General features: G+C 39.5%; 1 protein-coding gene and 1 pseudogene across 8 annotated transcripts in view; one reads left to right on the top strand and one right to left on the bottom strand.

Moving 5' to 3' along the window:
- The window catches only part of NME7 (NME/NM23 family member 7), a 245,919-nt gene that overhangs the window by 117,109 nt on the left and 101,351 nt on the right, over positions 1-27,459 (top strand). For all 8 annotated transcript variants that reach the window (XM_059875437.1, NM_001015656.1, XM_015475077.3 and 5 more), the window contains 1 exon segment: positions 3,353-3,454. In XM_059875437.1, the coding sequence (XP_059731420.1) occupies positions 3,353-3,454 (102 nt within the window).
- LOC107133233 (prefoldin subunit 6-like) lies at positions 10,109-10,728 on the bottom strand (annotated as a pseudogene).

Genomic DNA, 27,459 nt, shown 5'->3' with positions numbered 1-27,459 from the left:
GGCACCCCACTCCAGTACTCTTGCCTGGAAAAGCCCATGGGCGGAGGAGCCTGGCAGCCTGCAGTCCATGGGGTCGCTAAGAGTTGGACATGACTGAGCGACTTGACTTTCACTTTTCACTTTCATGCATTGGAGAAGGAAATGGCAACCCACTCCAGTGTTCTTGCCTGGAGAATCCCAGGGACGGGGGAGCCTGTTGGGCTGCTGTCTGTGGGGTCGAACAGAGTTGGACACGACTGAAGTGACTTAGCAACAATGGTATTATATGCTACTCTGGAAGCTCAGAGTTAAAGAATCCACCTGCCAATGCAGTAGATGCAGGTATGATCCCTGGGTTGGAAAGATCCCATGGAGAAGGAAATGCTTACCCATTGTAGTATTTTTGCCTGGGAAATTCCGGTGAGCAGATGAGACCGGTGATCTGCAGTCTATGGGGTCACAAAAGAGTGAGACACAACTTAGCAACTAAGCAACAAGTGGTATTATATAGAGAATATCCTAAAGTCTCCACAAAAAAAAAAAAAAAAACAAAAAACAACTATTAGAATTAAGTGAATTCAGTAAAGTTGCAGGATACAAAGTTAACATATAGAAATCTATTGGTTTCCTTTACACTAAAATGAACTATCAGAAAGATAAAGTTAGAAAGCAATCCCCATTTGAAATTGGGTCATAGAGAGTAAAATACCTATGAATAAACTTAACCAAAGAGGTTAAATACCTATACTCTGAAAAAGCCTTTATTTTTCATTCATTTCAAAAAATATTTTCCAAATATTTTCTCAGCTGATTATAGAATTTGACAAAAGTTGTTGTTTTAATCCTTATCTTTGTTCTTTTTTTTGATGTTTCTACAGTTTTTGTTGTTGTTTCAGTATTTTTTGCTGCGTTTTTTGTTGTTGTTCTTGTTTTATAGCCAATCTGATTATGATGTGCCCTACTTTATTTTTCTTTCCACTTTTTCTCCTTAGATTTTGTTATATCTGTAGGTTTATAAGTTTCATCAAATTTAAAAACTTTTTAGCGATTAATTCTCAAAATACATTTCTGTTCATCATCCTTTCTTCTTTTGAGGCTCCAATTACACTGCTTGATGTGTCCCATAGTCTTTTTTAAAAATTTAAAAGTTTTTCTTCACTCTTCTTTCTTTCCATGCTTGCTTTTTAATGGTTTATGTTGCATGCCTTCAAATTCATTGATCTAAATTCAGATGTAGTTTTCATGTCTAGAAGTTTTGTTTGTATCTTTTTAATATCTTTTTTTGCTATGTATTATGTACATGTTTTCTTCTATAATTTGAGCATGTAGAACCTATTTATAGTGACTTTTAAAACTTCTTCTGTAATTACATCCATCATTTCTGTCATTGCTGGGTTTGTGTCTCTTGAGTTTGGGTCTGGTGATAGTTTATATTTTCCTACTTCTTTGTATTCCTGGCAATTTTTGTTATGTACTGGTGTTGTGAAATTTCAACTGTTACATGGTGTCACTGTATTCCTTTAAAAAATGTTTGATTTTGTTCTGGCCCTTGGACAAGTTACTTGGAATCAGTTTGACACTTCTGAGACATGCTTTTAAGCTTTCATAGGATAGATACAGAGTGTTCCATACATAAGGCAAGTTTAGGCCAACTACTATGGTATATTTTAATGACAGAAAATGAAGAGGAACTAAGGAGCCTCTTGATGAAAGTGAAAGAGGAGAGTGAAAAGCTGGCTTCAAACACAGCATTCAAAAACCTAAGAGCATGCATCTGGTCCTATCACTTCATGACAAATAGATGGGGAAAATGTGGAAACAGTGTCAGATTTCATTTTCTTGGACTCCAAAGTCACTGCAGATGGTGACTGCAGCCATGAAATTAAAAGACGCTTGCTCCTTGGAAAAATAGCTATGTCAAACCTAAGCAGTGTTTTAAAAAGCAGAGACATTACTTCGCTGACAAAGGTCTGTCTAGTCAAAACTATGGTTTTTCCATGTATGGATATGAGAGGTGAACCATAAAGAAAGATGAGTACCAAAGAATTGATGCTTTTGAACTGTGGTGTTGGAGAAGACTCTTGAGATTCCCTTGGAATGCAGGGAGATCCAGCTAGTCAATCCTAAAGGAAATCAATCCTGAATATCATTGGGAGGACTGATGCTAAAGCTCCAATACTTTGGCCACCTGATGCAAAGAGCCGACTCATTAGATAAGATCCTGATGCTGGGAAAGATGGAAGGGAGGAGGAGGAGGGGACAACAGAGGATGAAATGGTTGAATGGCATCACTGACTCAATGGATATGAGTTTGAGGCTATGCAGGGAGATAGTGTTGGGCAAAGAAGCCTGGTGTCCTGCAGTTCATGTGGTCACAAGGTATTGTATACCCTTAGAGACTGAACAATAACAACTAGAGTATAATACCATTCTAAGGTCTCTACATGATGCTCTGTATATCATATAGGGGCTTCCACTCCAGCTCATGGGAGTACAGATTCCTCCCAGTCTTATACTGTATTTATGAATTGTTTCATTTACTGCTGTCTGGGAGTTCTTTTCTCAGCCTTCGGTAGTATCCTCTATATATACACAGACTCAACCTACAGTCTAAGACTCAAAAACTTCTCTGCAGATCCCTGAGACTTACTCTCTTGTTGCTCTCCCACTTCCTCTAGTATTCTGTTCGGCAAATCGTAGCCTCATCAGCCTCCCTAAACTCCAGTCTCGATTTGTTCTATTCAGTGAGAATGTTGGGCTCTTTTGTGTTTCCTATACCTATTTCACTGTCTAGAAGCCTTCAGGCAGTAAGATGGGCAGTTGTACAGCTGATCCCATTCATTTTCCGTCTCTTGAGGATCATGGTACTGTGCTGTCTATTGTTCAGTGTCTGAAAACAATATTTGTTTATTGCTTTTAGTTTCTAGATGTTTAATGTGAGAAAATGAATCTGATGCCTATTATTTCTCATTGCTGAAACTCATTATGATTTTTATAAGTTTCTTTGGGAGAAACAGTTTGGAAAATATATCTTTTAAAATGTTCATTTGATAGTATTGTGTTTGAGAGGAGAGAGCCTTTTAAAAGAAATATGTACCAGAAGATAATTTCAAATAGTGAACATATCAAGTAATAAAGCATTAGTATGATAATGGTAGGAATGGAGACAAAGGAACATATCTAAAACACATTTTTATAGGAAAAATAGACAAAATGTGGGAACTGCTTGGCATAGAGGGTACAGGTGGAGAAGAAATCAAAGATAACTTTAACATTTTGAGTCCAGTAGAATAGTAGTGCAATTAATAGAAGAGAAGCAAAAGATTATTAAATTATACTCATTTGTTAATATTATCTTATTTATATATTATAGGAAATGGTGACAGAAATGTATTCTGGGCCTTGTGTAGCAATGGAGATTCAACAAACTAATCCTACAATGACATTTCGAGAATTCTGTGGACCTGCTGATCCTGTAAGTTTTTGTTTAATATATTGATCAAGTCTGTTTTATCCATTAACTACATATCTTAATGGGTTTTTGATACCTTTAGTTTGTTCTTTAAAGGAAATAATACAAAATGAATATATGGACACAAAGTTTTATTCAAAATAGCATTTTATGTTATTTACTTCTTAGATAGTATTCCCCTAAAAGTGAATTTTTTTATTAACCTGGTGACAATATATGGGCAGAAACATTTACTGTGGCATTTTCTTTTACTGTTTCTTGTTGCTAAATTGTATAAGTAAATTTGTTAAGCTCTGTGATAGAAAGTGGTCATGTATGGATGTGAGAGTTGGACTGTGAAGAAAGCTGAGTGCCGAAGAATCGATGCTTTTGAGGTGTGGTGTTGGAGAAGACTCTTGAGAGTCCCTTGGACTGCAAGGAGATCCAACCAGTCCATCCTAAAGGAGACCAGTCCTGGGTATTCATTGGAGGGACTGATGCTGAGGCTGAAACTCCAATACTTTGGCCACCTCATGCGAAGTTGACTTATTGGAAAAGACCCTGATGCTGGGAGGGATTGGGGGCAGGAGGAGAAGGGGACGACAGAGGATGAGATGGCTGGATGGCATCACTGACTCGATGCACATGAGTTTGAGTGAACTGCGGGAGTTGGTGATGGACAGGGAGGCCTGGCGTGCTGTGATTCATGGGGTCGCAAAGAGTCAGACACGACTGAGCGACTGTACTGAACTCAACTGAACGTATTAATTATCCTTTGATGTGAAAGTCAAAGTGTTAGTCACTCAGTTGTATCTGTTTGTGACTCCATGGACTATAGCCCACCAGCCTCCTATGTCCATGGAATTCTCCAGGCAAGAATACTGGAGTGGGTACATTCCCTTCTCCAAGGAATCTCCTTGACCCAGGGATCAAACTCAGGTGTCCTGCACTGCAGGCAGATTCTTTACCATCTGAGCCACCAAGGGCCATAAATAAAGCTCTCAATGTGTAGAATATTGATATGATGGCTTCATACCAGATGTGTAAATAATTATGAGCAGTGAGACTTAAGTGAAAAGTGATATTCTCTGGTATGCCCTTCAGTTTCCTTCAGGTTTCATTACATGGGCGTTTAGTAGTAAAAGGAATGAAGTATGAAGTGGGGATGAGGTTTAAAAGCAGAAATAACAATTGAATACATATGCAAAAGCTTTATGCAAATATTCTAAGATAAGTAGGGTTATAGGAGGGTTATATAGTGTTTACTGATTTTAAACACTAACTATAATTTAAATTTACTGTTTATTTCACTATCATTTGTAAAGTTTATTGAAGAACAGTCAGTTAGTGCAATTGCATTTACTGAGTCCCCTTAAATGTAAGATAGTAAATTACTGGTGCATGCTAAGTCTCTTCAGTGGTGCCCGACTCTTGGTGACCCTATGGACTGTAGCCCATGAGGCTCCTTTGTCCATGGGATTTTCCAGGCAAGAATACTGGAGTGGGTTTCCATACCCTCCTCCAGGGGATCTTCTTGATCCAAGGATCGAATCCACATCTCCTGTGTCTCCTGCATTGGCAGGTGGGTTTTTTACCTCTAGGGCCACCTATAAATTAGCCAACTTAAATTAAAAAGCCAACTTATATGACAGAGTGTGATGCTGGATTAAACCCTGTAAGGGAGAACAGTAATCCAGAAGTGCACACATAAAGTTCTTCCCAAAAACTTACAGAGCAATATAGTGTCAGTTCAGGTACAATACAAATGTTAAAAGGTTGTTTATTAAGGGAGCAATTAATATTCCCGAAGGTAATTAAGAAGGAGGAGAAATGTAGAGAGATGTTTTTGTTCACCACCTAGAATAATGAAAATAATAACAAAAGTAAACAGATGAGACCTAGTTAAGTTTGCAAGATTTTGCACAGCAAAGGAAATCATAAACAAAATGAAAAGATGGCCTTCAAAATGAGAGAAAATATTTACAAATGAAGTGATTGATAAGGGATTAATCTTCAAAATGTACAAGCAGCTCATGCACCTCAATATCAAAAAACAAATAACTCAATCAAAAACTGATCAGAATGTATACATAGAAATGTACCCGAAAAAGACAGATGGCCAAAAAAGCACATGAAGACATGCTCAACATCACTAATTATTAGAGAAATGCAAATCAATGCTACAACAAAGTGTCATCTTACACCAGTCAGAATGGCCATCATCAAAAAAATCTACCAAGTGGATAAGGTGTGAAGAAAAAGTCGTCGTGAAGTCGTGAAGTCATTCAGTCGTGTCCGACTCTTTGCGACTCCATGGACTGTCTGTTGCCTACCAGACTCCTCAGGCGACAGTCCATGTAGGCGACAGTCCATGGAGTGTTTCAGGCGAGAGTCCTGGAGTGGGTTGCCATTTCCTTCTCCAGTGAAGAAAAAGGAACCCTCTTAAACTGTCGGTGTTACCACCACTATGGAGAACAGTATGGAGGCTCCTTTTAAAACTGGATCTACCATATAATCCAGCAGTTCCACTCCTGGCATATAGCTGGAGAAAAACCATAATTTGAAAGGATGCATGCACCTCAGCTTTCATTGCAGCATTGTTTACAACAGCCACAACGTGGAAGCAACCTAAATGTCCATCAACAGAGGAATTGACAAAGTGGTTTATTACTCAGCCATGAAAAGGAATGAAATAATGCCATTTGTAGTGACATAGATGGGCCCAGAGATTGTCATCAAGAATGAAGTAACTCAGGAGAGAAAAACAAATACTATACAATATCATTTGTATGTGGTATCTGGAAAAGTGGAGCAGATGAACTTATTAGCAAAGAGGAAATAGAGTCATAAGTGTAGAAAACAACCATGGATACCAAGGGGTGTAGTGGGGGAGGGATGTATTGGGAGATTGGGATTGACATATATACACTACTTTTTATAAAATGATTAATTAATGAAAACTTACTGTACAGTGCAGGGTTTTCTACGTAATGCTCTGTGGTGATCTACATGGGAAGGTTATGTAAAAAAAGACTGGATATATGTATATGTATAGTTGATCACTTTGCTGTATAGCAGAAACTAACACAACATTGCAAAATGACTATACTCCAATAAAAATTAATTTAAATTTAAAAAATGAATCAAGGTACAAAGACAATAGGGAAAGCTTGAAAGCTCAATATACAAAGGTAACCATGCAGGAATTTGCAGATTTACTATGATATACATCAAGAACATTTGCTTGGCTTCAATGGGAAATGCATACCTGGAAACACAAGGAAATAATTTTTTTTTTTTTTTTTTTAGAGGAAACGAGAATACTGGTAGAGATGAAGGTGTGATGCATATCTTTAAAAGACTGGCTAAAAATTGTGGATTCTGTGTAATTAGAATACTGAATAATAATAAACAGAAATTCCTTATATGTAGTTTCAATATACTAAATTATTCCTTTGATGCAACTAGAGCAAACTGAACTGGAAGAGATTAAAGGCAGGGGCTCTAGAAATGGAAAGGTACAGATGTGATGGCATCAGTAGAGAAAGAGTTACTCTATATCTTTTCAAGGAGAAAGAAGAGTAGAAATAAATAATATGTGTGATTGTGAAAGAGTGAATATTAAAATGTGATTCTGCTTTAGAGGACATTAGGAGAAAGTGGTGGTGATGTTAAGTAGTTATTGAATATTAATTGTAAAATATTAGGAAGGAATACTTTTTGGCTATATGAATAAGTAGAACTCAGGGTCATTTTAATTTTTGATTTCTGTTTGGCCAAAGAGTATTTTGTTCATTTGTTTTTTTAAGATAGTTAAAATTGTGGGTGACCAGCTGACCAAACATAGGTAAGTTAAAGAGAGAAAAATTAAGGCAAAAAGGAATGAGAAGAGTTTGCTCATTCTTTCATTCATTCAATAAATATTTGTTGAATCTGTGCTAGTATTTGTGACTATAAAGACAGAAGCTTTAAAGAGCTTACAGTCTATGAGTGGGCACAGATATTTAGGTGGTTAGTTTCTATGTTTTGTGGCAACTGCATTATTGGATACTTATATTGGGTACTAAGTGCTAGCTTAGTCACTCAGTCGTGTCCGACTCTTTGCAATCCCACGGACCATAGCCTTCCAGGTTCATCTGTCCATAGAGATTCTCTAGGCAAGAATACTGGAGTGGGTTGCCATGCCCTCCTCCAACGGATCTTTCTGATGCAGGGATCGAACCCAGGTCTCCCACATTGCAGGCGGATTCTGTACTGTCTGAGCCACCAGGGAAGCCCATTGGGTACTCTGGCAGTCCAGAATTATACCATTTAGCTTAGTCTGGGGATGGATGATGGAGTCAGGCGAGACTTCTTCAAGAACATGATAGCTGAGCTAAATTGTGAGGAATGAGTAGAACTTAGTTAAGTGGAGAAGGTGGGAAATAATAAAGGTATGAATTCATAAAACAACACTGCTTTTGCTGAAGTAAAGGGCAGTGAATCAGAAATAAAGTTGCTGGGGAAGAGTTGGGAAGTAAGCAGGTGAGTGATCATAGAAGGAAGAGTCCTGAATATAAAAATTTGCTGATTCCGTTTCTTTCTAAATATTCAGTGAACACTTATGGATTGAACAGTATGTACAAGGTTTACTGCTTTGTCACATGGCCAAGCCATAATAAAGATGTCTAAAGCAAGCTGTCTTTCATTAAGCAACTCATAATCTCTTTCAGAGTCCAAATTGCATCGTTAAAGCATAGCTGGAACTACCCCACTTAATTTTTTTATTGTAGTTTTTTATGAACCCTGTATGATGAGTTCAGTTCAGTCACTTGTTGTGTCTAACTCTTTGCGATCCGATGGACTGCGGCACGTCAGGCCTCCATGTCCATCACCAACTCCCGGAGTTTGCTCAAACTCATATCCATCAAGTCGGTAATGACATCCAACCATCTCATCCCATGTTGTCCCTTTCTTCTCCCACTTTCAATCTTTCCCAGCATCATGGTCTTTTCCAGTGAGTCAGTTCTTCGCATCAGGTGGCCAAGGTACTGTAGCTTCAGCTTCAGCTTCAGCATCAGTCCTTCCAATGAATAATCAGGACTGATTTCCTTTAGGATTGACCGGTTGGATCTCCTTGCATTCCAAGGGATTCTCAAGAGTCTCCTCTGACATCATAGTTCAAAAGCATCAGTTCTTCAGTGCTCAGCTTTCTTTATGGTCCAGCTCTCACATCCATACATGACTACTGGAAAAACCATAGCTTTGACTAGACAGACCTTTGTTGGCAAAGTAATGTCTCTGTTTTTTAATATGATGTCTAGATTTGTCATAGCTTTTCTTCCAAGTAGCAAGTGTCTTTTAATTTCATGGCCGTAGTCACCATCTGTAGTGATTTTGGAGCCCAAGAAAATAAAGTCTGTTACTGTTTCCATTGTTTCCCCATCTATTGGCCATGAAGCGATGGGACCGGATGCCATGATCTTAGTTTTCTGAATGTTGAGTTTTAAGCCAACTTCTTTATTCTCCTCTTTCACTTTCATCAAGAGGCGCTTTAGTTCCTCTTTGCTTTCTGCGATAAGGGTGGTGTCATCTGCATATCTGAGGTTATTAATATTTCTCCCTGCAATCTTGATTCCAGCTTGTTTGGCATTTCACATGATGTACTATGGCATTTCACATGATGAAATGGCATTTCACATGGTGTACTCTGCATACAAGTTAAATAAGCAGGGTGATAATATGCAGCCTTGATGTACTCCTTTCCCAATTTGGAACTAGTCCATTGTTCCATGTCTGGTTCTAACTGTTGCTTCTTGATCTGCATACAGATTTCTCAGGAGACAGGTAAGGTGGTCTGGTATTCCCATCTCTTTAAGAATATTCCAGTCTGTTGTGATCCACACAGTCAAAGGCTTTGGCGTAGTCAATAAAGCAGAAATAGATGTTTTTCTGGAACTCTCTAGCTTTTTCTATAATCCATCGGATGTTGGCAGTTTGATCTCTGGTTTCTCTGCCTTTTCTAAATCCAGCTTGAATATCTAGAAGATCTCGGTTCACATACTGTTGAAGCCTGGCATTACTTTGAGCATTACTTTCCTCAAATTTTGAGCATTACTTTGATAACATGTAAGATCAGTGCAATTGTGTGGTAGTTTGAACATTATTTAGCATTGCCTTTCTTTGGGATCGGATCGAAGACTGACCTTTTCCAGTCCTGTGGCCACTGCTGAGTCTTTAAAATTTGCTGGCATATTGAGTGCAGCACTTTCACAGCATCATCTTTTAGGATTTGAAATAGCTCAACTGGAATTCCATCACCTCCACTAGCTTTGTTCATAGTGATGCTTCCTAAGACCTGCTTGACTTCACATTCCAGGATGTCTGGCTCTAGGTGAGTGATCACACCATCATGGTTATCTTAGTCATTAAGATCTTTTTTGTATAGTTTGAACATTCTTTGGCATTTATTGCATTATATAAAGTTGTACCACAGGGATTTTAGATTTTGATACTAATCTAACATACAAAATGTTAACAGTGGCTGTCTTTGGGAGGTAGGATTATAATAATAGTCAATTCTACTTTCCTATATTTTACAGTTTTTCTCTAAGACTTTTATTATAAGAAAAATATATTTTATTTTATCATAAAACTAAATGAGGAGTTGGGACTGACTTAGGACTGATTTCTCCTCTGGACTCTCAGGGTCCTACATCATGTTCTAAGTGTAGGTATAGGATTTCAAGTGGGACCATATGCTTTTTAAAAATTTGATTGGTGGATGTTTAAAATTTTTTTTGGGGGGGGTCAGAAAACGCCAGGTATTTTTACATTTTATTAGCTACAGTATAGACGCTAGAGCTGCCTCATTTCTTCCCCTCCCCCACCCCCAGGACAGTGCCAGGCCTTCCCAGGAGCCCTGCCTCTGCTGCCTGGGCAGTCTGAAACTCCTGTTGCAGCTGAGCAAAGGTCTCCCTCTGTTGTTCTGACTGACGCTCTAGATCCCGGAGCTGGGATTCATATCACTTAATCTCAGCTGTGATGTAGTCCAGCCTTTTACCCACTGTGGCCCGAGATTCCCCCAGCTCCTGTTTGACCAGTATGGGCCCCAGAAGTTTAAACACCACATTGGACCCATCCAGTAGAGCCAGTTCCTCCTTCATGATATTATTTTCTGTTAGTTGTACCTCTAGTTTCTGCCTCCCTGACACGGATTTACTCAAGTCCTTCTGCAGCTGTTGATATTTCTCCACTTCTCCCTGTAGCTTCTTCTGGATTAGCTCAGCCATGGCGGGGATGAAAGTGTTCTCCCTTCAGTACTGGTAAACCCTATTTTTTTAATTTTAAGGAAATATAGATGATTTACAATGTCTTGTTAGTTTTAGATATACATCAAAGTAATTCAGTTGTTTACACATATAAGTACCTATTCTTTTTTAGATTCTTTTCCCTTATAGGTTATTACAAAATATTGAATTTAGTTCCCTATTCAAGACCATATGCTTTTGATGAATATTAATGATTATTTCAAGTCAGAAGAAATACCATTAGTCATTATAGTCAAGCTTTATGAACAGTAAAATAGCTTTTTCAGTTTGGTCTCAGAAGTTAGTTCATTTTATCCTTCTTCCTTTCTTTTCCTCCCTTTCCTCCCACCTTTCCAGTCTTTGAGGAATTTAATGGTCTAGTTCTAGGAGGTAGACTTGATAATTAAATAGCCGTCTTACTTTAAGCCATTAGGTGTGCCAATCTGTTGATTGTTGTTGTTATTCAGTTGCTAAGTCCTGTCTGTCTGTTTGCAACCCCCTGAACTGGACTGTAGTACACCAGGCTTCCCGGTCCTTCAGTATCTCCTGAAGTTTGCTCAAATTCATGTCCCATTGAGTCGGTGATGCTATCTCACCATTTTTCTCTGCCACCCTCTTCTCCTCCTGCCCTCAATCTTTCTCAGCATCAGGGTCTTTTCCCATGAATTGGCTCTTCACATCAGGTGGTGAAGTATTGGTACTTCAGCATCAGTCCTTCCAATGAACATTCAGGGTTGAATTCCTATAAGATTGACTTGTTTGGTCTCCTTGCAGTCCAATGGACTCTCAAAAGTCTTCTCCAGCAGCATGATTTGAAAGCCCTCCAGCAGCATGATTTGAAATTATCAATTCTTTGGTGCTTAGCCATATTTCTTGTCCAGCTCTCACATCTGTACATGAAAAACCATAGCTTTGACTATATGAACCTTTGTCTATAAAGTGAATGTCTTTGCTTTCTAATACACTGTCTAGGTTTATCATAGCTTTCCTTCCAAGGAATAAGCATGTTGTAATTTCATGGCTGCAGTCACTGTCTGCAGTGATTTTGGAGCCCAAGAAAATAAAATCTGTTACTGCTTCTACTGTTTACCCTTCTATTTGCCATGAAGTGATGGACCAGATGCTATGATCTTAGTTTTTTGAGTATTGAATTTCAAGCCAGGTTTTCATTCTCCTCTTTCACTCTCATCAAGAGGCTCTTTAGTTTCTCTTCACTTTCTGCCATTAAAGTGGTATCATATGCAAATATGAAGTTGTTGATTTCTCTCCCACCAATCTTGATTCCAGCTTATGATTCATTTACCCAGCATTTCACATGATATACTCTGCATATACGTTAAGTAAGCAGGGTGACAGTATACAGCCTTGACGTACTCCTTTCCCAGTTTGGAACCAGCCTGTTCCATGTCTGTTTCTAACTGTTGCTTCTTGATCTGCATACAGGTTTCTCAGGAGGCAGGTAAGGTGGTTTGGTATTCCCATCTCTTTAAGAATTTCCCACAGTTTGTTGTGATCCACACAGTCAAAGGTGTAGTCAGTGAGGCAGAAGTAGATGTTTTTTTTCTGAAATTCCCTTGTTTTCTCTATGATCCAGCAAATGTTAGCAATTTGATCTCTGGTTCCTCTGCCTTTTCTAAATCCAGCCTGTACATCTGGAAATTCTCGCTTCCCATACTATTGAAACTTAGCTTGAAGGATTTTGAGCATAACCTTACTAACATGGGGAATGAGTGCAACTGCCTGGTAGTTTGAACAGTCTTGGGCACTGCCCTTGTTTGGGATTGGAATGAAAACTCACCTCTTCCAGTTCTGTGGCCACTGCTGAGTTTTCTAAATTTGCTGACATATTGAAATACTGGAGTGGGTAGCTATTCCTTTCTGTAGGGGATCTTCCCAATCTAGGGATCATACCCAGGTCACCTGCATTTCAGGCAGTATCTTTACTGTCTGAGCCACCAGGAAGCCCTAATCTATTCATGTATTATGTTAAAATAATTTACATATTTCTTCACTGCTTAGTAATTCCCATATATGAAGTGAGAACCTTGGTTATAATACATGTCAATCTAATTAGTACTTGGAAGAATGCCAGGTACATAATGACCATGGAATTAATATTTGATGAATTAATGAATAGACTGGCTATATTAAGAACTGGTAGTAATTCATTATTTAAATATATTTTATCTACAAAGTAGATCCTTTTTTTCTTTATTCTTTTCTAAAATATAGAACTACTTTTCAAGTTGATTCAAAAGAAGATTCAGCATAACAGTGACCATTAGATCAGTTTATGACTATACAGCTGACCTTTAAACAATGAGTGGAGGGGCACCAACCCTCCAAGCAGTCAAAAATCCGTGTTTAACGTATAGTCAGCCCTCCATATCTGTAATTCCTCTATATCCATGTTCTGATTGCAGGGATTCAACCAACTGCAAGTTGTCTAGTACTACCAGTTCAGTCACTCAGTCATGTCCAACTCTTTGTGACCCCATGGACTGTGGCACGCCAGGCTTCTCTGTCCATCACCACCTCCCGGAGCCTACTCAAACTCATGTCCATAGCATCAGTGATGCCATCCAACCATCTCATCCTCTGTCATTCCTTTCTCCTCCCACCTTCAATCTTTCCCAGCATCAGGGTCTTTTCAAATGAGTCAGTTCTTCTCATCCGGTGGCCAGAGTTTTGGAGTTTCAGCTTTAGTATCAGTCCTTCCAATGAATATTCAGGACTGATTTCCTTTAGCATTGACTGATTGGATCTCCTTGCAGTCCAAGGGACTCTCAAGAGTCTTCTCCAACACCACAGTTCAAAAGCATCAGTTCTTCAGTGTTCAGCTTTCTTTGTAGTCCAACTCTCACATCCATACATGACTACTGGAAAAACCATAGCTTTAACTAGACAGATATTTACTATTGAGAAAAATCTGTATATTAGTGGATGTGAGCAGTGGAAATCCTTGTTGTCCAAGGGTCAACTCTTAGGTGTTGTATATTGATTTATTTCATCATTGATATTTGCTGTTGGCAGAGATTCTGCCTCTCTATGGTCTCATAGCTTGAAGAAAACATATATGAATGGAATTTCTTCCAGTCTGTTCAGAAGTGGTCTTCAGAGAGAGGGTGGTGCATAAGACAATTCATTGTGTGGGGAAGTATTAGACTTTCCACTTATATTTATTTGCCATATAAAAGTAACAAATTGGGATGGGGTGGGAGATGGGAGGAGGGTTCAAGTGGGAGAGGACAAAAAGTAAACAAAAGAAATTAAAGTTTGATAAATGCAATATGTGGATGAATAAGAGTACATTTAAATAATCTATTAAAATATATACATATTTTGGTGTATTTACATCTTCTACTGATAAGCGTACTTGGGAAATGTCAGTCGCTGCTACATAGAGTGGTAAAATTATCACAACAGATTTCTTTGCAATTCAAGAAGTATTCACTCACCACACAATCACCTGCAGAAATACATTCACTTAGGCAGGAAATCTGTTCCAGATGTGCCTCTGGAAGAGGTTTTCATTGCACCTGTTGAAGAATTTCACTGTTGAGTAGCTTGGCAGTTTTCCTGCTGAGTCATTAGCAACCTGAAAGAGTCACCAAAGAAGTAGTAAATTGTCTGGAAAAATCATGCAGAATATATTTGTCCTTGGACTGGTAAGTATGACAAGCAAAAATAACCTAACATAGGTATGCTTTCTTTTATGAAAAATGTCTTTGTTAAATATTTTATGTAAATGGTCTTATTTCAGGGAATCTGAATTATCCTTATCTGCTTTCTTCCTTTGAAACCTTTAACCCCATCACCAGATTCTGTTGTGTCATTTTCATATACAGAAAGTAAAAGTAGTTCTTTACATTTTAATGAAGTTTTGCATTCATTTTATTTTTCAGAGGGATATTCTACCTGTTATCCAGTGGTTGATTTCATGGTCAAAGTAGAAGTGTCATATTTTAAAAGGCAGCTCTTTTATCATGAATGTGTGGCAAGTTGTTGAAACTTGGGAGAGAAATGCTTGAAAGTTGTTGGTTCTATGATCTGTTGAGTTTCTGGTCACATTCCTTTATTAACTGAAAACTTGGAAATCCTGCTTATATTCTTCTTCATCCCAACACTTACCGTAACATCCATGTGAAGGATTCACCCAACACCTGGCCTCAGAGCTCAACTATAAATTTTCTCAGTTTTCCTCCATAGCCATACTCAATGCTTTTTTAAAATACTGGAATATAGTTGTTTTACACATTATGACATCATTAATCGTTGTGTGTAATCACTGACATTTGCATGTATTATGAAATTATCACCATGTTAAATGTAATAACCATCTGTCCCCATCTAAAATAATTGTATTATTTTTGATCTGTTCCTTATGATTGTATATCTATTCCTTCTACATCATCATGATTATTTATTATGTAAGTGAAGTTTTGTACCTCTTAATCCTCTTCACTTATTTCATGCAACTTCCACCCCTTCTGGCAACCACCAGTTTGCTCTGTGTGTCTTTGTTATTGTTGTTGTTGTTGAGTCACTAAGTTGTATCTGACTCTTTGCAACTCCATGGACTGTAGCATGCCAGGCTTTGAATTCCTTCACTATCTCCCAGAGTTTGTTCAAACTCATTTCCATTGAGTGAGTGATGCCACACAACCATCTCATGCTCTGTCATCCCCTTCTCTTCCTACCTTTAATATTTCCCAGCATCAGGGTCTTATCTAATGAGTTGGCTTTTCTCATCAGGTGGCCAAAGTATTGGAGTTTCAGCATCAGTCCTTCCAATGAATATTCAGGGCTGATTTCCTTCAGGATTCACTGGTTTGATCTCCTTTGCAGTCCAGGTGGCTCCCAAGAGTCTTTTCCAACACCACAGTTCAAAAGTATCAATTCTTTGGTTCTCCGCCTTCTTTATGGTCCACCTCTCACATCCATACACGACTACTGGAAAACCATAGCTTTGATTACGCAGCCCTTTGTCAGTAAACTAATGTCTCTGCTTTTTACTACACTGTCTAGGTTTTTCATAGCTTTCCTTCCAAGGAGCAACCATCTTTTAATTTCATTGCTGCAGTCACCATCTGCAGTGATTTTGGAGCCTCCCAAAACAAAATCTGTCACTGGTTCTATTCTTTACCCATCTGTTTGCCATGAAGCGATGGACCAGATGCAGTGATCTTAGTTTTTTGAATGTTGAGATTTAAGCCAACTTTTTCACTCTCCTCTTTCACTTTCATCAAGAGGCTTTTGAGTTCCTCTTCACTTTCTGCCATAAGGGTGGTGTCATCTGCATGTCTGAGGTTATTGATATTTCTCCCAGAAATCTTGATTCCAGCTTCTGCTTCTTCCATCCCAGCATTTCTCATGATGTACTCTGCATATAAGTTAAATAAGCATGGTGACAGTATACAGCCTTGATGTACTCCTTTCCCGATTTGGATCCAGTGTGTTGTTCCATGTCCAGTTCTAACTGTTGCTGCTTGACCTCCATACATATTTCTCAGGAGGCAGTTCAGGTGGTCTGGTATTCCCATTTCTTTAAGAATTTTCCACAGTTCACTGTGATACACAGAGTCAAAGGCTGTGGCATAGTCAACAAAACAGAAGTAGATGCTTTTCTGGAACTTCCTTGCTTTTTCAGTGATCCAGTGGATGTTGGCAATTTGATCTCTGGTTCCTCTGCCTTTTCTACAACCAGCTTGAACATCTGGAATTTCCTGGTTCATGTACTATTGAAGCCTGACTTGGAGAACTTTGAGCATTACTTTACTAGCATGTGAGATGAGTGCAATTGTGCAGTAGTTTGAGCATTCTTTGGCATAGCCTTTCTTTGGGATTGGCATGAAAACTGACCTTTTCTAGTTCTGTGGCCACTGCTGAGTTTTCCCGATGTGCTGGCATATTGAGTGCAGCACTTTCACAGAATCATCTTTCAGGATTTGAAATAGCTCAACTGGAATTCCATCACCTCCACTAGCTTTGCTTGTAATGATGCTTTCTAAAGCCCACTTGACTTCACATTCCAGGATGTCTGGCTCTAGGTGAGTGATCACACCATCATGATTATCTTGGTCATGAAGATCTTTTTTGTACAGTTCTTCTGTGTATTCTTGCCACCTCTTCTTAATATCTTCTGCTTCTGTTAGGTCCATACCATTTCTGTCCTTTATTGAGCCCATCTTTGCATGAAATGTTCCCTTGGTATCTCTAATTTTCTTGAAGAGATCTCTAGTCTTTCCCATTCTGTTGTTTTCCTCCATTTCTTTGCATTGATTGCTGAGGAAGGCTTTCTTATCTCTTCTTGATATTCTTTGAAACTCTGCATTCAGATGCTTATGTCTTTCCTTTGCTCATTTGCTTTTCACTTCTCTTCTTTTCATAGCTATTTGTAAGGGCTCCCCAGAGAGCCATTTTGCTTTTTTGCATTTCTTTTCCATGGGGATGGTCTTGATTCCTGTCTCCTGAACAATGTCACAAACCTCCGTCCATAATTCATCAGGCACTCTATCTATCAGATCTTGGCCCTTAAATCTATTTCTCACTTCCACTGTATAATCATAAAGGATTTGATTTAGGTCATACCTGAATGGTCTAGTGGTTTTCCCTACTTTCTTCAATTTAAGTCTGAATTTGGCAATAAGGAGTTCATGATCTAAGCCACAGTCAGCTCCTGGTCTTTTTTTTGCTGACTGTATAGAGCTTCTCCATCTTTGGCTGCAAAGAATATAATCAATCTTATTTCAGTGTTGACCATCTGGTGATGTCCAAGTGTAGAGTCTTCTCTTGTGTTGTTGGAAGACGGTGTTTGCTATGACCAGTGCGTTCTCTTGGAAAAACTCTATTAGCCTTTGCCCTGCTTCATTCCGTATTCCAAGGCCAAATTTGCCTGTTACCCTAGGTGTTTCTTGACTTCCTACTTTTGCATTCCAATCCCCTATAATGAAAAGGACATCTTTTTTGGGTGTTAGTTCTAGAAGGTCTTGTAGGTCTTCGTAGAACCGTTCAACTTCAGCTTCTTCAGCATTACTGGTTGGGGCATAGACTTGGATTACTGTGATATTGAATGGTTTGCCGTGGAAACGAACAGAGATCATTCTGTCGTTTTTGAGATTGCATCCAAGTACTGCATTTCGGACTCTTTTCTTGACCATGATGGCTACTCCATTTCTCCTGAGGGATTCCTGCCCGCAGTAGTAGATATAATGGTCATCTGGGTTAAGTTCACCCATTCCAGTCTATTTTAGTTCGCTGATTCGTAGAATGTCGACATTCACTCTTGCCATCTCCTGTTTCACCACTTCCAATTTGCCTTGATTCATGGAGCTGACATTCCAGGTTCCTATGCAATATTGCTCTTTACAGCATCGGACCTTGCTTCTATCACCAGTCACATCCACAACTGGGTATTGTTTTGCTTTGGTTCTATCCCTTCATTCTTTCTGGAGTTATTTCTCCACTGATCTCCAGTAGCATATTGGGCACCTCCGACCTGGGGAGTTCCTCTTTCAGTATCCTATCATTTTGCCTTTTCATACTGTTCATGGGGTTTTCAAGGCAAGAATACTGAAGTGGTTTGCCATTCCCTTCTGCAGTGGACCACATTCTTTCAGACCTCTCCACCGTGACCCGCCCGTCTTGGGCGGCCCCACACAGCATGGCTTAGCTTCATTGAGTTAGACAAGGCTGTGTTCCGTGTGATTAGATTGACTAGTTTTCTGTAATTATGGTTTCAGTGTGTTTGCCCTCTGATGCCCTCTTGCAACACCTACCATCTTCTTTGGGTTTCTGTTACCTTGAATGGCGGGTATCTCTTGACGGCTGCTCCAGCAAAGCACAGCTGCTGCTCCTTACCTTGAACGAGGGGTATCTCCTCATCGCTGCCACTCCTCACCTGAACATGGAGTAGCTCCTCTGGCCCTCCTTTGCCCGCACAGCCACCGCTCCTTGGACGTGGGGTTGCTCCTGCAGGCCACCGCCCCTGGTCTCGGGCGGCAGGTAGCTCCTCCCGGCCACCGCCCCTGACCTCAGACGTAGGGTAGCTCCTCTCCACCGCTCCTGTGTGGTTGCAGCCTGGGACTCTCAGCTGACGCCTCTGAGCTCGGACATGGGGTAGCTCCTCCTGAATTAGCCTCCAATTAAAATAAATAAATTTTAAAAAATATAAAAAATAAAAAAAGCAATGCATTCAATTCAGTTCAGTTCAGTTCAGTAGCTCAGTTGTGTTTGACTCTCTTCAACCCCATGGACTGCAGGATGTCAGGCTTCCCTGTACATCAACATTCCTGGAGCTCCCTCAAATTCATGTCCATCGAGTCAGGGATCCCATCCAACCATCTCATACTCTGTCAGCATGAATTATTTTTGTCTTAAAAAAAATTTCCTGTTTTGCAGTCAGGTCCCAGGAAGGTGACTGAGGAAAGAGAAGCTGACTGATGGAAATTCTTAGATACTTTTCTTTCATTCATTCATCCATGAATAATTGAATGCCTACTGGGTCCCATGGACTATTCTTGGTACTAAGGGTACATCAGTGTACAAAACAACTGTGTGTGTGTGTCTGTGATACAGAGAGAGCTCATGTAGTCTTCTCACAAAGCACTGGGGTTACATTTGTTGAAGACAGAAAATAGCCCAATAAAAAATAGAGTACACAGTATTTCACATGGATAAAAATGAAGCAAGAAAAGGGAACTGGAGCAAGGATATATACACAGAATTCTGCTTTAAATTGGAGTCATAAGACAAGGATGAAAGAAGGAAGAGAAAAGAGCCAGACATGCCTATTGCTATGTGGAGAATGTCATAGGCAGAGGGAACAGCCAAGGTATAAGCTCTAGGAGAGGAGGTTGCTTGGGGTAATCCTAGAACTTGGGGGAATGAGTAGGTGGGAGATAAAGTCAGTGAGATAAGAACTGGGGTAGATCTTGTAGACTGTTGTAGTGATTTAAAGACAATAAACTTTGCCTAGGCAAAGAAGAGATCCTGTTTATCACAGTAGGTTTGATATCATGATTTGAACTGACTTCTAATAGAAGATCAAGGCTCCTTCCTTCTGCCTTCACTATTACTTCCTTCAGAAGTCTGGATCTTGGGTAAGAAGCTACACCTGTTCTTTTTTATTGTCTTTAAAATTTTTCATATATTTTATACTAAGAGCACATCTCAATTTGAACTAGGCACATATCATATACTTAATAGACATATGTGGCTACTGGCTACCATATTGAATAGTGCAAATCTAGGCCATTCCAGCAGACCTTACTTATGAATAAAGGACCTTCTCCCATAGTCTAACTGAGATTGGAGTGCTACACTGGCTCAAAATACAAACAGTAAAGTATTATAATGCATTGTTTTAATCCCCTTGTGCTTGTTTCTCTCAGGTACTTTTAAGAGTTCTAATTGCATGTTTCTTTAGACCATGCAGTGGGCGTTAGGCAAGGGCCACATTAGAAAAGGCTTTGTAAGTTATGCTAAAGAGTTGGGATTTCATTCCAGAGGCCTAGAGATGAGAAAGGGGGAGGAGTTAGTGAGTTTTCAGCAGAGCAAGTATGTAATCATTTTTGCATTTTTAGAGAAGTTATTATTATGGTAGTATAGAAGACCCATTGTAGAGCAGCTTGATTAAAAGCAGAGAGAAGGTCCTTGTTGACCTGAAACAAATAGACTGCCAGCTGTCTCTCTAGCAAAGACAGTTTTATTCAGGATCAGCAGAAAATTATAGTTTTGAGTCTGCAACCAAGGTAAGCCATGTGCAGATCCCCACGTGGCAAAGGAAAGAGAATACATTTAAAGAGCGGAAAAGGAAGGTGGGAGGGCAATAGTAAGCAAAGAGTCCATGGCTTTTCATTAATCCTTTCATTAATCCTGAATCCTTGCCAGGAATGAGGAAGAGTCTTTCTGCCTTTTGGGCTCTGTCATCCTCAAAGGGCATGAGAGCTCCCTCTTCTGTTTCCCAACTATATTTAAGTGAGGTTCCTATTTTTTATTTCCTTATTTTACATCCTATGAAAATGTAGATAAGAAGTGGTGAAGGGCTAACCTAAGGTAGTAGCACTGTAGTCAGAGCAGAGAGGGCAGATTAAAAGATGCTAAAGAGGGCTGTAGAATCCACAGTGCTTGGTATCAGTTGAGCATGATACACGAAGAAATATCAAAGATGATGCCTAGCTTTAAAAAATTACTTTATCTTAGGCAGCTTGGATTGTATGTAGAACTATTAATTAAACTAGTAAATATAGGAAGAGAAACCAATTTGAGAGGAAATGTTGAATTTCATTTTGGTACATACGGACTTTGGAGTGGAGAGAGGAGAGTTTGAAAAGTATCCAACTTGTTGTGTTGGGAAGCCTGATGAAAGTGGTAAAAGTAATTACGATGGAATAATGAGAGTGAAAGCCAGGCTATAAATGCATTGAGGAAAGAATGAAAGATTTTGAGAAAACATAGTATATTCAATTTATTCTTATAACAAATATTAATTAATATTTAAAATGCATTGGAATGTACATTGGGAATACACTCACGAATAATATAGTATCTGATCTCAAGCAGTTTTCTGTGGGGATGGGTTAAGCCACAAATAAAGCAGACATTTAAAAAGTATAAATGAGGACTTCCCTGGTGGTCCAGTGGTTAAGAACTCCCCTGCCAATGCAGGGGACATGGGTTCGATCCTTGTCCAGGAAGATCCCACATGCTGTGGGACAACTAAGCCCAGGCGCGACAGCTACTGAAGCTCACACGCCCTAGAGCCCATGCTCTGCAACAAGAGAAAGCCACCTCAAGGAAGCCCATGCACCGCAATTAGAGAAAGCCGGGGTGTAGCAGCAAAGATTCAGCTCAGTCAAAATTTAAATAGATAATAAATAAAAGCTTAAAAAAGTAGTAAGTATGAATAGCTAAGATAGTCACCAGATGGCACTATGAAAGCACAACAGAAATGTCATTGACCTCTAAAGGGTTAGAACAGGGAGAGTGAGGAGCCCTAGACATAACACTGAGTCATTTTAACATGGTTTTTCTTCTGCTACAAGATTTCTTTAGGGTCCATGTTGTATCATGTAGAGTACATGTGGAAGACTTTTCCCTCTTCTAGATGAATCAAAGACTGAAGAAGGAAAATAATTTCAACCCCAAGTTTGTGGTGGTGCTCTCAAGTTTCCTTTTGCTCATTAGATAGAAATATGTGAAGGCTGCCAAGGGGCCACAGTTAATAAAGGGCTGCAGTTGAGGAAGGGGTCTCCTTTGAGCCCTGAAGATAGGTTGTGGAAGCTGCTTCTGTCTACAGCTGTGTTGTCCAGTATAGTAGTCATCAACTAGCCATGGGTGGCTATTTACATTTAATGATAATTAAATAAAAGTGAAAATTTTACTCAGTTACACTACCACACTTCAAGTTATTAATAACCACATGTGCTTAGGGCCTCCATATTGGATAGCCTAGACTATAGACGTTTGTTTTCTCACAGAAAGTTCTCTTAGACTGCACTGGTGTAGATGACTTGCTTTGTTTCTATGAGTACAAGGAATCTAAAAAATGTATGTTATTACCTACTCTATCGTTTTAGCCCTCTAGGTTTTTGTGCTAGATCCTATAGTTTTATAAACTATGTAATTATTTTTAGATGTTTATTGTTTATATATTGTTTTTAGCTTACTTTCCTTGCTATTTTTATTATTTCATAATTTCTGTATTTGCGGCTTTTAACCTCTTGTGTCCTTTATATCATTTTCATTCTCATCTCCTATAGGTGACCCTTTAGCAACCTGAAGGTCTTATAAGTTACTTTTGATTGAGCCTCCATTTCTTTCTTTGCTGATTCACCTAAGTAAATGAAGAGACTCATAAAATAAATTCCTTTTTGGGAACAGCAATATTACATGCATTGATACTAGCAAGTTCCCTCAGTTATTAGAAATATGTTTTCTTTATACCATATATGGGTCTAGTTCCTTTATTAGAAGATCTGAAATCGCCAGTTTTGCTATACTTAAAATCTTTAATTGAGCCATTTAAACAGATATGACTTTCTAAAGGGGACAGGTAGTGACAGATACTATCCACTGTTTATTAAGCATTTATATTTGTTAAGCCCTGTGCTGCTGCTAAGCTGCTAAATCACTGCATTCGTGTCCGACTCTGTGTGACCCCATAGATGGCAGCCCACCAGGCTCCCCCGTCCCTGGGATTCTCCAGGCAAGAACACTGGAGTGGGTTGCCATTTCCTTCTCCAATGCATGAAAGTGAAAAGTGAAAGTGAAGTCGCTCAGTCGTGTCGGACTCTTAGCGACCCCATGGACTTCAGCCTACCAGGCTCCCCCATCCATGGGATTTTCCAGGCAAAAGTACTGGAGTGGGGTGCCATTGCCTTCCTGCTGTGCTAAAATCCATTTAATCATTTAATTCTCCCAGCAATCCCATGAGAATATTATGATTTATTCCAACATACAGATGAGGAAACTGGGGTCCTGAGAGAATGTCAGTATCTGGCCTAATATCACACATTAGGTGAAAGACTTGAAATTAAGTGAAAGACTTGAACTCCCAGATTTGAACTCTAATTCCAAAGCCTACAACATTAAGTAGGAGGTTCCTCTTAGGGAAAGATCCATAGACATAACATGTCTGGTTCAGTGATGGCAAAGAACTTTATGGTATTGAATCTTCTCATGTGTGTGTTTTTTTTGTTGTTGTTGTTGTTTGTTTTTTGTTTTTACTATTTATTTGACTGTGCCTGGTCTGAGTTATGGGGTGTGGGATCTAGTTCCCTAACCCAGGTCCTCTGTATTGGGAGCACAGAGTATTAGCCAATGGACCACCAAGGAAGTCCCTCATATGTTTTTATGAACATAGTTGCATTAGAAGATCCATGGCCAGGTTTTTGAAATTTTGATAAACCACATTGGCCTCCTCTCTGCTGATAATTCTTTGAGTTCTGTTCAGTTCAGTCGCTCAGTCGTGTCCAACGCTTTGCAACCCGATGAATCGCAGCACGCCAGGCCTCCCTGTCCATCACAAACTCCCGGAGTTCACTCAGACTCATGTCCATCAAGTCAGTGATGCCATCCAGCCATCTCATCCTCTGTCGTCCCCTTCTCCTAACCCCTCCCAGCATCAGAGTCTTTTCCAGTGAGTCAACTCTTTGCATGAGGTGGCCAAAGTACTGGAGTTTCAGCTTTAGCATCATTCCTTCCAAAGAACACCCAGGGCTGATCTCCTTTAGAATAGACTAGTTGGATCTCCTTGCAGTCCAAGGCACTATCAACAGTCTTCTCCAACACCACAGTTCAAAAGCTTCAATTCTGCAGTGCTCAACTTTCTTCACAGTCCAACTCTCACATCCATACATGACTACTGGAAAAATGATAGCCTTGACTAGACAGACATTTGTTGGCAAAGTAATGTCCCTGCTTTTGAAAATGCTATCTAGGTTGGTCATAACTTTACTTCTAAGGAGTAAGCGTCTTTTAATTTCATGGCTGCAATCACCATCTGCAGTGATTTTGGAGCCCAAAAAGATAAAGTCTGACACTGTTTCCACTGTTTCCCCATCTATTTTTTGCCAAGAGAATGCACTGTTCATAGCAAACACCCTCTTCCAACAACACAAGAGAAGACTCTACACATGGACATCACCAGATGGTCAACACCGAAATCAGATTGATTGTATTCTTTGCAGCCAAAGATGGAGAAGCTCTATACAGTCAGTAAAAACAAGACCAGGAGCTGACTGTGGCTCAGGTCATGAACTCCTTATTGCCAAATTTAGACTTAAATTTAAGAAAGTAGGGAAAACCACTAGACCATTCAGGTATGACCTAAATCAAATCCCTTATGATTATACAGTGGAAGTGAGAAATAGATTTAAGGGACTAGATCTGATAGATGGAGTGCCTGATGAACTATGGATGGAGGTTCATGACATTGTACAGGAGACAGGGATCAAGACCATCCCCATAGGAAAGAAATGCAAAAAAGCAAAATGGCTGTCTGAGGAGGCCTTACAAATAGCTGTGAAAAGAAGAGAAGTGAAAAGCAAAGGACAAAAGGAAAGATATAAGCATCTGAATGCAGAGTTCCAAAGAATATCAAGAAAGAGATAAGAAAGCCTCCCTCAGCAATCAGTGCAAGGAAATAGAGGAAAACAACAGAATGGGAAAGACTAGAGATCTCTTCAGGAAAATTAGAGATACCAAGGAAATATTTCATGCAAAGATGGGCTCGATAAAGGACAGAAATGGTATGGACCTAACAGAAGCAGAAGATATTAAGAAGAGGTGGCAAGAATACACAGAAGAATTGTACAAAAAAGATCTTCACGACCAAGATAATCACGATGGTGTGATCACTCACCTAGAGCCAGACATCCTGGAATATGAAGTCAAGTGGGCTTTAGAAAGCATTACTACGAGCAAAGCTAGTGGAGGTGATGAAATTCCAGTTGAGCTATTTCAAATCCTGAAAGATGATGCTGTGAAAGTGCCACACTCATTATGCCAGCAAATTTGGAAAACTCAGCAGTGGCCACAGGACTGGAAAAGGTCAGTTTTCATTCCAATCCCAAAGAAAGGCAATGCCAAAGAATGCTCAAACTACTGCACAATTGCAATCATCTCACACTCTAGTAAAGTAATGCTCAAAGTTCTCCAAGCCAGGCTTCAGCAATACATGAACTGTGAAATTCCAGATGTTCAAGCTGGTTTTAGAAAAGGCAGACAAACCAGAGATCAAATTGCCAACATCTGCTGGATCATGACAAAAGCAAGAGAGTTCCAGAAAAACATCTATTTCTGCTTTATTGACTATGCCAAAGCCTTTGACTGTGTGGATCACAATAAACTGGGAAATTCTGAAAGAGGTGGGAATACCAGACCACCTGACCTGCCTCTTGAGAAATCTATATGCAGGTCAGGAAGCAACAGTTAGAACTGGACATGGAACAATAGACTGGTTCCAAATAGGGAAAGGAGTACGTCAAGGCTGTATATTGTCACCCTGCTTATTTAACTTCTCTGCAGAGTACATCATGAGAAACACTGGGCTGGAAGAAGCACAAGCTGGAATCAAGATTGCCAGGAGAAATATCAATAACCTCAGATATTCAGATGACACCACCCTTATGGCAGAAAGTGAAGAGGAACTAAAAAGCCTCTTGATGAAAGTGAATGAGGAGAATGAAAAAGATGGCCTAAAGCTCAACAGTCAGAAAACTAAGATCATGACCAGCCTAGACAGCATATTAAAAAGCAGAGACATTACTTTACCAACAAAGGTCCATCTAGTCAAAGCTATCGTCTTTCCAGTAATTATGTATGGATGTGAGAGTTGGACTATAAGAAAAGCTGAGTGCCGAAGAATTGATGCTTTTGAACTGTGGTGTTAGAGAAGACTCCTGAGAGTCCCTTGGACTGCAAGCAGATCCAACCAGTCCATTCTGAAGGAAAGCAGTCCTAAATATTCTCTGGAAGGACTAATGCTGTAGCTGAAACTCCAATACCTTGGCCATTTTCTGTGAATAACCGACTCATGGAAAAGACCCTAATGCTAGGAAAGATTGAAGGCGGGAGGAAAAGGGGACAACAGAGGATGAAATGGTTGGATGGTATCACCAATGCGATAGGCATGAATTTGTGTAGGCTCTGGGTGTTGGTGATGGACAGAGAAGCCTGGCATGCTGCAGTCCATGAGGTCACAAAGAGTCGGACACGACTGAGTGGGTGAAATGAACTGAAGACTTGGAAACAGTCTAAATGCCCCTTGATTAATGGATAAAGAAAATGTGGTATGTGGACACAATGAAATATTATTCAGGCATAATAAGAAGGAAATCCTATCATTTATGACAAAATGGATGGACTTTGAGGGCATTATGCTAAATGAAAGAAGTCAGAAAAAGACAAATACCATATAATCTCACTTATATGTGGAATCTTCAAAAAAAAAGGCAAACTTATACAGAGTATAGGTTTGTGTTTTATGGATCTATCTATTAATATCTATTTTCTAGTGGCATGGAGAATACAGGAAAGTATTCATTGTGAAAAAAACTCCTAGAGATTGAATGTGGAACAGACTTAGGGTATGTCGTTGCTGTTGTTCAGTCACCAAGTTATGTCCGACTCTTTGTGACCCCATGGACTGCAGCACACCAGGCTTCCCTGTCCCTCACCATCTCCTAGAGTTTGCCCAAGTTCATGTCCATTGAGTTGGTAATGCCATCCAACCATCTCAATCTCCATTACCCTCTTCTCCTTTTGCCTTCAATCTTTCCCAGCATCACGGTCTTTTCCAATGAATTGGCTATTCACATCAGACTTAGGGTATACTAGAAATAAATTTCACTTTAAGAGATTTTTACCTTTTACCTACATTTTTGTTGGATTGGCATTTTACTTGGCTTCATTTAACTAAAATTATAGTATACACTGTGTATGTGAGTGGTATTTAGTAGTGCGATAATAGACGTTAGCTTTGTCAATGTGGAGCTGATAGTCTAGTGAGGAATATGGTTATTAAGCAGTTGACTATATGAGTATATATTAGAACTGTGTTAAAAACTGTAACAGAGTGTGATCCTTGTGCAAGAGCTATATAATAGAAAGCTTAGTCAAAGTAGAGAGATTCCTGAAAGATTCTCGTTTATCCAAATTTGAAGGATAGTGAACAGCCACATGTGGTGGCCCTAAATCTGGGGACAATCTTGCATATTCTAGGAATTCAGGGAAGTT

The sequence above is a fragment of the Bos taurus genome, chromosome 16 (genome assembly GCF_002263795.3).
Source record: "Bos taurus isolate L1 Dominette 01449 registration number 42190680 breed Hereford chromosome 16, ARS-UCD2.0, whole genome shotgun sequence".
In the NCBI taxonomy this organism is placed as follows: domain Eukaryota; kingdom Metazoa; phylum Chordata; class Mammalia; order Artiodactyla; family Bovidae; genus Bos; species Bos taurus.
This window is presented reverse-complemented; position numbering and strand designations above follow the sequence as displayed.